Raw genomic sequence first — 12,156 nt, forward strand, 5'->3', positions numbered from 1 at the left:
AAATAATAAAGCAACCTCATCCTTACCTTTCCATGGTTCCCAGGACAGCTTCAGCTCTGCTACATCGAGATGACAGGCTGGACCGCAGCAGAACGCTGCCATCCAGCCTCTCATCCCGCAGACACTGAGAAGCGCAGGCATGCTTGCGCTCCTCAGTGTCTGGCTGTGACGGCATCCAGATGAGCCGACAATGAACTCAGCTCACCTCCTGGACGTCCGTCACTGACAGCGTGGGAAACTTCTACTGCGCATGCGGGGAGCAGGAGAATTTTCCCACGCTGTCAGTGACGTGCATGAGGTGAGCCGAGTTCATTGGACATGATCTCGGCTCATCTGGATGCCGTCACAGTCAGACACTGAGGAGCACAAGTATGCCTGCGCTTCTCAGTGTCTGCCGCATGGCAAGCTGGATGGCAGCGTTCTGCTGCGGTCCAGCCTGTCATGTGAATGTAGCAGAGCTGGACCGGTCCTGGGAACCATGGAGAGGTAAGGATGAGGTTGGTTTATTATTTTTCTTTTATTGCAGGAGATCGTTGGCTTCAGCTGGAATGGGTGTGATGGTAAGTATGGTTTAATTTAGAACATTAAAAAATTGTGTCTTTATTTCAATTAAAGGACTTTATTCTGGGTGTTGTGTTTTTTTTAATTACTTTACTAGAAATTCATGGCGGTCATGTCTAATATTGGCGTGACCCCATGAATTTCGGGCTTAGGGCCAGCTGATAATGCCAAGCTGGCCCTAACCCCTTTATTACCCAGTGAGCCACCGCACCAGGGCCCTGGATGAGTTGGGTACAGCGCCAGAAGATGGCGCTTCTATGAACGCGCCATTTTCCGGGGTGGCTGCGGACTGCAATTTGCAGCAGGGGGGGCCCAGAAAGCTTGGGCCTCCCTGCGCTGCAGATTCCAGCCCCCAGCTGCCTAGTTGTACCTGGCTGGACACAAAAATAGGGCGAAGCCCCACGTATTTTTTTTTTTTATTATTTCATGAAATAATTAAAAAAAAAAGGGCTTCCCTATATTGTTGTGTCCGGCCAGGTACAAATAGGCAGCTGGTGGTTGGGGGCAGCCCGTTCCTGCCTGCTGTACCTGGCTGGACACAAAAATATGGCGAAGCCCCACGTCAACATTTTTGGGAAAAATTAATTACAAAATTAATAATTTAGGGACTGCATCTTTATTAACCCCTCAATTGTCATTTAGTGTTAAAATAAAGGATTTTTTAAAAAGAAAATTGGCGTGGGATCCACCATCATTATAGTCTCTAGCGGAGGTTAAGCAGACGGCTGGGGCAGATGTTTGAAGTCTGGGAAGGGGGTAATACCCACGGAGCTTCCCAGGCTACTAATATCAGCCCCCAGCTGAATACCTAGCCTTTACTAGCTATTAGAATGGGGGACCCCCCCAAAAAATGACGTGGGGTCCCCCCTATTTTAATATGTTTATGAGTGACAGTTTTCCTGCTATATACCTGCATGTCATAAGAATTTAAATTAAAAAAGGACCATGTTAAATTCAAATCTGTTTTTTTTTAATTTTTACCGGTGTTTGGTATGCGTTGGAAAAGGGGTAGTCTTATACGGTGAATATATCCTAAACTCTATATTTTAACAGGAAAGTAGGGGGGTCGTCTTATACACCAGGTCGTCTTATACGCCGGAATATACGGTAATACTGGTGGATAAAACAAGACTGAACACAAGACCTTCACAGCCATCTACACATCATAGGGGAGGTCTCATGACACCTTCTCTCCATCTACCTGATGATCCTGAGGAACATTGGGACCTTCTTGTTTACAGTCCTGTGGAAGAAGAGGACGGGGACATCTCTCTGGTGTTGTCCTCTTACTGGATAGATCTGGAGGAAACACATACAGGGACTGAATTCATTCTTTACATACAGATAATTATAGGCCGTGTGTATTTAGTCCTATTACCTGGTGATGTGAGGGACTGGGGAACCGTCATCATGAAGTCCTTGTACAGATCTTTGTGTTCTTCTAAATATTCCCACTCCTCCATGGAGAAATAGACAGCGACATCCTGACACCTTATAGGAACCTGACACATACAATGATACCGTCATCTCTCCAATCCCTTCATAACGTTACTGTATAATGTCCCAGCATTCCCAGCAGTGTCACCTCTCCAGTCAGCAGCGCAATCATCTTGTAGGTGAGTTCTAGGATCTTCTGGTCATTGATGTCCTCATGTATCAGGGGATGAGGTGGAGGCCCTGTGATTGGGCTCAGAGGTCTTCCCCATCCCTCAGACACAGGGTCCTGACAGCGCTCACTAGAGGTCTTCTTCACTACTGTGTAATCCTGGTTATGGAGAGACACATTAATAAATCTCACTGCAGACATTTCCAGAGTCCTCACCTCTCCAGTTCTGTCCATCTGTTATTCCCATAGATAAGAATGATGTAATGTGACGTCATCAGAATCTCTCACCTCTCCAGTAAGCCAGAAGAGGATCTCTAGGGTGAGGTGTAATATCCTCTCCGCCATCTTGTCTCTGCCCATATCCATCTTTGATAGATAAATAAGGATAATTCTCTTATATAGAATATCTCCACTGAGAGGATCCGACACTGTAGAGAGAAGATGATGAGCCGATGTAATATCATAAAAATCTTGTGTAATAATACAATTACTGCAGATAATAAGGGAAACATAGTTAGAAAATCAGAGATTCGGTAATACTGGAGTACTGATATTCTCTACAACACACCGGTATTCTGTTTGGCTATGAAAAAAATGTTTGCATTAGGCCCTAGCCCCACTATCAGTATTTGGTCAGCATTTTTTTCTCAGGAGTGGGAGCCAAAACCAGGTGAGGGACAATCAGAGACAAAGTATAATAGAAACAAGTCACCAATTCTGCATTTATCACCCACTCCTGAGAAAAAATACTGACCGAATACTGACCAAATACTGATAGTGCGGCCGTGGCCTTATAGTGATAATGCACTGTGTCCTCCCTGAGATGATCCTAACTTTGATCGTCTATACAAAATTCGGCCAGTAGTTGAACACTTCAGCAGAAAATTTGCAGAGGCGTACAACCCCCAAAGGGACATCTCTATAGATGAATCTCTGGTTTATTTCAAAGGGATGTTAAAATTCTAACAACACCTGCCCAGTAAGAGGGCAAGGTACGGAATTAAACAGTACAAGCTGTGCGAGAGTACTTCAGGGAACGCCCACAGATTTAGGGTCTACGAAGGAAAGAACGCCCAAATTAACTAAATTACACTCAAATTAACAAGTTGGAAAATTGTGTGGGAATTGCTGCACCCACTGCTGGATAAGGGTTATCACCTCTACATTGATAACTTTTACACCAGCATTCCACTCTTCAAGACCCTCTCTGTCAGAGGTGCAGTTGCATGAGGCAACGAGCAAAAAAAATCAGAAAGGCCTCCCTAAGCCGCTAATTGGGCAACTGCTGAGAAAGGGAGAAATAATTAAACTACTCAACCAGTATAGGTGCTTCATAATAATTATTGTACAGTAAAAATCCTCTGATTAGGTGCACTTGCAGACTACAGAGTAAGGGGACAAAATCGCTAGAAAACATCAGAACCATGGACTGAAAAAAAAGACGATCGAAAAAATCCCAAGTGACAGAGTATCATATAAGAGATAAAGCCTTTATTAAGGCATGTTTAAAATCTATATAATACATGTAATTGGAAATGGCGACAGGGATTGTGACATGCACATGAAAAAAGGATGTGCGTATTACCCAGAGATCACACAGGAAATATTTGTATAGTACAGATAATTATAAACATCAACGCTCCCTCCATTTGCAACAAACGTTCCTACATCCATGATCTTTTCATTACCAACAAACTTTCTTTCCTCGGCATCACTGAAACGTGGCTCAACCCCTCTGACACGGTCTCTCCAGCTGTACTTTCGTACGGTGGTTTCCATCTTTCTCACACACCCCTCTCCAATGGCAAGCATGGTAGAGGAGTAAGTTTTCTCCTTACCCCCTCACACATACCACAGCTCAACAGGCAACCCTGGCACACCAACCTGACTAAAGAACTACGAAGGGCCTCCAGGGTTGCTGAGCGGAGATGGAAAAGGTCCCACTCCAACGAGCAATTCATCGCGTTCAAATAGTCCCTCAATTCTTTCAAGTCCCCACTTCCTGCAGAAAAACAAACCTACTTCTCAGCTCTCATATCCTCTCTCCGTCTCACAACCCTAAGCAGCTATTCAACACTTTCAATTCTCTCCTCCATCCCCTAGTGCCTCCTCCCTCTCCTCTCATCTCAGCCGAAGACTTTGCCTCATCCTTCAAGCAGAAGATTGACACCATCAGACAAAGCTTTTGCTTAACCCCTTTAAAGCCCATGACGTACTAATACGCGTCTGTGCCCTGGGCTTTAAGAGCCTGACCCTTATTAGTACATCATCGCGCGCGCACACAGGCTGTGCGGGAGCGATCGCCGCAGGGTGTCAGCTGATTGTCACAGTTGACACCCGGTACTATGTGCAGGGAGCGGTCCCGCACAGCTCCCAGCACATTAACCCCCGCAATGCTGCGATCGAAGTCGATCGCAGCATTGCGGTGGCAAGGGGAGGTGATCGGTATACTCATCTCCTCTTCCGGCCTCCAGCGCCGTCTGCCGCGGCTTCCCGGGTGTTGCCATGATAACCCGATGTTGTCATGACAACATCCGGGTCACAAGACAGCAGTAAGATTGTTTGGACATGCGCAGTGCATCTCCAAACTATCTTCTCCCTGTCCAGCGCTGACAGCCTGCATGGCACAGGGATGGTGCTGCATTCCTGTGCCATGCAGGCAATCAGAATAAAAAAAGTGAAAGTCCTATAGTGGGACAAAGTAAAAAAGTAAAAAAAAATTTGTAAAAATATTTTTAAAAAAATAATCCACTAACAAAAAAAAATATAATGTACCCATCAATAAATATTATTATGAAAAAAAACCAAACAAACAATAAAAGTACACATATTTGGTATCGCCGCATCTGTAACGACCTGGTCTATAAAACTGTTCCGCTAGTTAACCCCTTCAGTGAACACGGTAAAAAAAAAATTAAAAACAAACCAAAAAACAATGCTTTATCATCATACCACCAAACAAAAAATGGAATAACACGCGATCAAAAAGAAGAATATAAATAAAACTGGTACTGCTGAAAACATCATCTCGTCCTGCAAAAAACAAGCTGCCATACAGCTCCATCATCCGAAAAATCAAAAAGTTACAGCTCTCAGAATAAAGCGATGCTGAAAAATAATTTTTTCTATAAAATAGCTTTTATTGTGTAAAAGCGCCAAAACATAGAAAAACTATATAAATGTGGTACCACTGTAAACGTACTGACCCGAACAATAAAGCTACCTTATCAATTTTACCACACCCGGAGCAGAATAAAAAAATGTAAAAAAACACAATTACTGAATTGTTGGTTTTTGTTTATTCTGCCTCCCAAAAGCTGGAATAGAAAGCGATCAAAAAATGTCACATGCCTGAAAATGGCACCAATAAAAATGTCAACTCATCCCGCAAAAAACAAGCCATCACATGACTCTGTCGGCCAAAATATGGCGATGCAAAAACTAGATTTTACAAAATATGTGTCTTTTAGTGTGTGACAGCTGTCAATCATAAAAACCCGATATGATTCTGGTATCGTTGTAATCGCACCGACCCGAAGAATAAAGTAATCTCATCACTTATACCGCACGAGGAACGGCGTAAAAAATAAACGCTAGGGCTGGGGTTGGGGTTGTCCTAATGTTGGGGTTGGGGTTGTTTTTTTTTTCAAAAGTAAAAAAAAAAAAAAAAAGATGACGATATGGCAACTAGTTTTGAACGCAAGCGCTCGCTACTTGAGTTTGCATCGGGTGCTCGGGTATGCACTGAGTATCGCGGGTGCTCGAGTCTCCACCCCATATGCTTCGCGGCCAAAAAAACCTTGCGGGGATTGCCTGCCATGCACAAGCGATCCCCGCATGTTTTCTTTGGGGTGTCTAATAACCGTGAAACATGCGGGCGGGGATTCAAGCATTTCACTTGAGCACCCGTGATACATGGTGCATACCTGAGTACCCGATGCAAACTCAAGTAGCGAGCACTTGCGCTCAAGAGTAATGACAACTTATTCAATATGATGACCTAATGTTATCAAATTCTGTGTCGTACCTCTGGGTTCAAAATGTTCACTATACCCCTTAATAAAATCCTTGAGGGGTATAGTTTCCAAAATGGAGTCACTTGTGGGGGAGCTCCAATGTTTAGGCACACAGGGGCTCTCCAAACGCAACATGGTGTCCGCTAACAATTTGAGCCGATTTTTCATTCAATTTGTTAGCGGACACCATGTCGTGTTTGGAGAGCCCCTGATGTGCCTAAACAGTGGAGCTCTCCCACAAGTGACCCCATTTTGGAAACTAGACCCCCAAAGGCACCTATCTAGATGCATAGTGAGCACTTGGAACCCTCAGGTGCTTCACAAATTGATTCGTAAAAATGAAAAAGTGGAAAAAAAAATACTGTTTCATTTTACGAATCAATTTGTGAAGCACCTAGGGGTTCCAAGTTCTCACTATGCATCTAGATAGGTGCCTTGGGGGGTCTAGTTTCCAAAATGGGGTCACTTGTGGGGGGTTTCCACTGTTTAGGCACATCAAGGGCTCTCCAAACGCAACATGGCGTCCGCTAATTATTCAAGCAAATTTTACAATCAAAAAGTCAAATGGCGCTCCTTCCCTTCCGAGCCCTGCCGTTTGCCCAAACAGTGGTTTTTCCCCACATATGGGGTATCTGCGTGCCCAGGGGAAATTGCACAATAAATTTTGGGGTCCATATTTTCCTGTTACCCCTGTGAAAATAAAAAAAATTGGGTCTAAAATAACATTTTTGTGAAAAAAGTTAAATGTTCATTTTTTTCTTCCACATTCCAAAAATTCCTGTGAAGCACCTGAAGGGTTAATAAAGTTCTTGAATGTGGTTTTGAGCACCTTGAGGGGTGCAGTTTTAAGAATGGTGTCACTTTTGGGTATTTTCTGTCATAAAGACCTCTCAAAGTGACTTCAAATGTGATGTGGTCCCTAAAAAAATGGTTTTGTTGGAAAAATGAGAAATCGCTGGTCAACTTTTAACCCTTATAGCTCCCTAACAAAAAAAAAAATTTGGTTCCAAAATTGTGCTGATGTAAAGTAGATATGTGGGAAATGTTATTTATTAACTCTTTTGTGCGACATATCTCTCTGATTTAAGGGCATAAAATTTCAAATTTTGAAAATTGCTAAATTTTCGCCAAATTTCTGTTTTTTTCACAAATAAACGCAAGTGATATCGAAGAAATTTTACCACAATCATGAAGTACAATATGTCACGAAAAAACAATCTCAGAATCAGGGGGATAAGTTGAAGCGTTCCAGAGTAATTACCTCATAAAGTGACAGTGGTCAGAATTGTAAAAATTGGCCTGGTCATTAACGTGCAAACCACCCTCGGGGGTAAAGGGGTTAAAGTCCCCATAGCTCCTTCTCATATCTACTCAACCCTCCTCCTCTAAAACCAGTTTCTCCACCATTACAGACAATCAAGTTTCCTCTTTACTCTACAAATCACACCTCACCACCTGCGAACTTGACCCAATCCGTCCCACCTCATCCCTAACATCACCACAGTCTCCATCCCAACCCTAACCCACCTTTTCAACCTGTCAAAACTGGTGTCTTCCCCTCATGTTTCAAACATGTCTCGATCACACCCATCCTCAAAAAGCCCTTCCTTGACCTATCCTCTCTGACTAGCTATTGCCCCATATCACTTCTCCCCTATGCCTCAAAACTACAGGAACAACACGTCCATTCTGAACTGTCTTCTCACCTCTCCTCTTGCTCCCTCTTTGACTGTTTACAATCTGGCTTAAGACTTCATCACTCCACTGAAACTGCCCTGACTAAAGTCACCAAAGACCTACTAACTGCCAAATCCAAGCGACACTACTCTGTCTTCCTCCTCCTGGACCTGTCATCAGCCTTTGACACAGTGGACCATTCCCTCTTACTACAGACTCTCAGACATTCAGTGTCTCCCACTCACACACCACCTCCTCATCTCGCATCCTATCTGTCGGTGTCCCCCAAGGTTCAGTTCTAGGACCCCTGCTCCTCTCCATCTACACCTTCGGCCTAGGAAAGAGTCCCATGGCTTTCAGTATCATCTCAATGCTGATGACACACAGTTCTACGTCTCTGGACCTGATATCACCTCCTTACTAACCAGAATCCCACAATGTCTGTCCGCTATTTCATCCTTCTTCTCTGATAGATTTCTAAGACTAAACATGGATAAAACTGAATTCATCATCTTTCCACCATCTCACTCAACCCCCTCATCTGACCTATCCATCATAGTCAATGGCTGCTCCTTCTCCCCAGTCCTGCAAGCTCACTGCCTTGGGGTAACCCTAGACTCTAATCTCTCCTTTAAACCACATATCCAAGCCCTTTCCACTTCCGGCCGACTCCAACTCAAAACAATTTCCCAGATACACACATCCCTCAACCACAAATCTGCAAAAACACTAGTGCACGCACTCATCATCTCCCGTCTCAACTACTGCAACCTCCTGCTCTGTGGACTACCCTCTAACACTCTCGCACCCCTCCAATCTATCCTAAGCTCTGCAGCCCAACTAATCCACCTGTCCTCCCCACTATTCCCCGGTCTCTCCTCTATGTTAATACCTTCACTGGCCCCTCATTACCCAGAGACTGCAGTTGAAAACCCTAACCATGGAATAAAAAGCCATCCACCCCTTGTCTCCTTCATACATCTGTGACCTAGTCTCCTCTTACTTACACACAACCTCTGATCTTCACAAGATCTCCTTCTCTACTTCCCTGTTATCTCCTCTTCCCACAATCGCATACAAGATTTCTCCCATGCATCCCCCCCCCTACTCTGGAACTCTCTACCCCAACATATCAGACTCTCGCCTACCCTGGAAACTTTCAAAAGGAACCTGAAGACCTACCTCTTCTGACAAGCGTACAACCTGCAGTAACCACCGCTCCACCGTAATGCTGCACGACCAGCTCTACCCTCACCTACTGTTTCCTCACCCATCCCTTGTAGGTTGTGAGCCCTCCCGGGAAGGTCCTCTTTCCTCCTGTACCAGTTGCTGACTTTTATTGTTCAAAATTATTGTAATTATTTTTGCTACGTATACCCCTTTCACATGTAAAGCGCCATGGAATAAATGCTATAATAATAATAATAATTAAATGCTATTACCACACTCCCCTTCAGCATACAATCACGTTAGTACACCACTGGCCAATCCAACAATGTCAAAAAGACTACTGATGATATAATAGGAAAAATAATTAAATAGGGATAGTGTATACCTGTTGTACTGTGGTCTAGAGGCGAAATGGTGATCACACGATTGTGATATGGCTGCGGGTGATGGACTCCCTGGGTGGGCGCATGTCCACCCCAACTCTAGTTTCGGCGGAACCTTCGTCAGGGAAACAGTGCACAAATGGAGGGAAAATCTAGTTAAAGTTAAGTTCACCAATCACGCCATGTTGGTGACCACAAACGACGCATGCCGCGTCATGGTAGTCAGGGTGACCCGCGGCTTCAACATCATGTGTGGAGCAATGTCAGAGTCACGTGCGATTTTTTTGATAGTTTTTTCAGTCCATAGTTCTAATGAGAAAGAGAGAAAGCAGAGCCCAATGCAGTGACAACATGCTCATGGTCAAATATAAGGAGAATAGGGGTGTCCTTATTTTGACCACCATAAACTGAGACAACACTTCCCTTGTCACTGTCCGAGGTACCACAACACAAGTCCCAAAGCCAGATTGTATCTTGGATTATAAGTACATGGTCGGTATAGAACTCTCAGATCAGGTCCTTTAATCATATGATGCCATGTGAAAAGCTAAAGTATGGTGCGAAAAATTGGCCAAGCACATTGTACAGATGGCACTGTACGATGCTTTTGTGTTGTTTCGACCTGCAGGCAATATGGGGACCTTCCTTCAGTTTCAGGATGTAGTCATCAAGGCCCTAATGTTTGGCACTCAGGAAGGTGAGGGTTCCAGTTCTTCTGAAATGATAGTGCCCATATCGTCCCAGGTCAAAAATTTTCCAGGAGAGGCTTCCCAAACAGCAAAGAAAGGAAGATCACAAAAACGCTGCATAGTGTGCTCAAAGAGAGGAATCCGAAAAGACACAATTTACCATTATGAAACCTGCACTGAGAAGCCTGGCCTTTGCATCAACCCATTACTGACATTGTCAGTAATAGTACGTCCCTGTGCCCTGGGCCTAATGGACCAGGTACTTACTATTCTGCACAATGTGATCATAGCTTCTGTGCGGGGCGCTCGCCGCCAGGTGTCAGCTGATTCTCACAGCTGACGATATTGTTGCATTTTATTAGAGCTTTACTGGCCCATGAGTTGAGATGGGCAAACCTGAACAGTACGCTACGTCGCTATCGGCAAGCGAGCAAAAAGCGTATGGCGTCACACCTCCGGATTCCAACGCATGGAATATGTGTCTACGCCCCGTTCGGTTACTGCCAGCTTCACGATAGCCCAATTACGATTACACCACCGGCCAGTTTGAAATATATTATAGGACTGGTCAGAAATCTGCGTTCTGGTAGCGTATGGCTTCGGGGGAGGGAACGATTACAGAACAAAAGAAACAGGACTATTAAATTTTATATTTAATCCAAAAGGGAGGCAGTGTTTAGGAAAAATTGACAGAGATTTTACAAAAGGAGACAATACAATACATATGCAGTTACACAAAATAATAAGGATTAAGGAAGAAACTTACTATAAGCCCGCAGAGACGATTCACTATAGCTCGAGGGGGAGGAGGCCCACTTTGATTTGAACGTTATCGATTGTGATCCGTTGCTTATAGTCTCTCTCTATACCCCCCCGACAATGAATACTGATCCATCCCCAGTGGATTATTTTATGCTGAAGGGTGAAACCTGCCCACACACCACCTGTGCTGACATTACATGGGCTGGGCTCCAGCCTTCACATTTTTATTAAAATATCTGGCTTTTGTGATAATTTATCGCTGGTTGATCGTAGAGGCCCGAAAGTGATACAGTTTTTTTCTGTTATGAATTTACCTTCCGTTAGAGACCACACACGATATAGCTGCGGTCTGTTAAATAGTTACTTTTGAGCCACAGCTCCCTGAAGGTGCTTACAGCAATGGAAAAATAAGCATATTGTTCCTTAGCTGACCCTGTCACTAAAAATATGGGCCCCATTATTATCGAAAGTATGGAACCTTAGTTATTCCATATTTTGTGTCGGCTCCGGTCCAACTGCAGAGCTCTGTTGAATCCCTGGGAACTAATCTTCCTTGGCTAGATGTACATTTATCACAAGTCTCTGTTAATTGGGTTTGCCACCTCTCTCAGTACTGGGATCTGCTTACAGGCTACTTCGACTGCGAGTGCTAATTGGGTTTGTAGCACCTTTTGTGCTACCATGTCTCCTAGCTACTTCTGCTGTGGGTGATAATTTGTGTACACCCCCACTTCCCTTAACCCCCTCCCGCACCCAAGTCCAGGAATACTCGGGCCATCGGTATGGGACGGCGAACACCCCCAAACCCAGTGACAGTCAGGATCTTCCCAGGAATGAGTTCTTCTATTAACACAAACTAAGGGAGGATGAAGGATGGGGGATGAGGGTAAATTCTGCGCCAGTATCCTTAAGGCCAACAGTAACTGTGTTGCCCACAGTAACCGGTTGTAAGTTCTCCTGGACCCTGCCAACCGCCCCACCCACAAAAAGAATGGCTGCAGTAGGCCTTAGGGCCTCAGATGTGGTGTTCATCTTCTGCAGACAAGGCTGATGTCACAAACATAACACTTATGGGAGTCAAATGCAAGCCACTTCGCCTGCGAGTGCTAATTGGGTTTGTACTTAGCACTAGTGATGAGCGAGCACTAAAATGCTCGGGTACTTGTTGGAATACTCGGGTGCTCGACCCAAGCAACGAGCCTAATGTAAGTCTATGGGAAACTCGAGCATTTTTCAGGCGGCTCCCCCCGGCGGTCTGCAGAGGGCCTAAAAATTGCCCAAATCGATGAGAA

General features: G+C 44.5%; 1 protein-coding gene across 1 annotated transcript in view; it reads right to left on the reverse strand.

Moving 5' to 3' along the window:
- Positions 1-1,738: 1,738 nt before the first annotated feature.
- The window catches only part of LOC141198575 (gastrula zinc finger protein XlCGF66.1-like), a 127,674-nt gene continuing 117,256 nt past the window's right edge, over positions 1,739-12,156 (reverse strand). Inside the window, exons 2-5 of the mRNA XM_073663000.1 lie at positions 2,456-2,595; positions 2,147-2,326; positions 1,940-2,063; positions 1,739-1,860 (exon numbers count right to left, since the gene is read on the reverse strand). Of these exons, the coding sequence (XP_073519101.1) occupies positions 1,739-1,860; positions 1,940-2,063; positions 2,147-2,326; positions 2,456-2,533 (504 nt within the window). The 5' untranslated portion in view covers positions 2,534-2,595. The remainder of the gene's footprint in view (positions 1,861-1,939; positions 2,064-2,146; positions 2,327-2,455; positions 2,596-12,156) is intronic.

Source organism: Phyllobates terribilis, unplaced genomic scaffold (assembly GCF_046119375.1).
Source record: "Phyllobates terribilis strain yellow unplaced genomic scaffold, ASM4611937v1 Scaffold_98__1_contigs__length_5973952, whole genome shotgun sequence".
In the NCBI taxonomy this organism is placed as follows: domain Eukaryota; kingdom Metazoa; phylum Chordata; class Amphibia; order Anura; family Dendrobatidae; genus Phyllobates; species Phyllobates terribilis.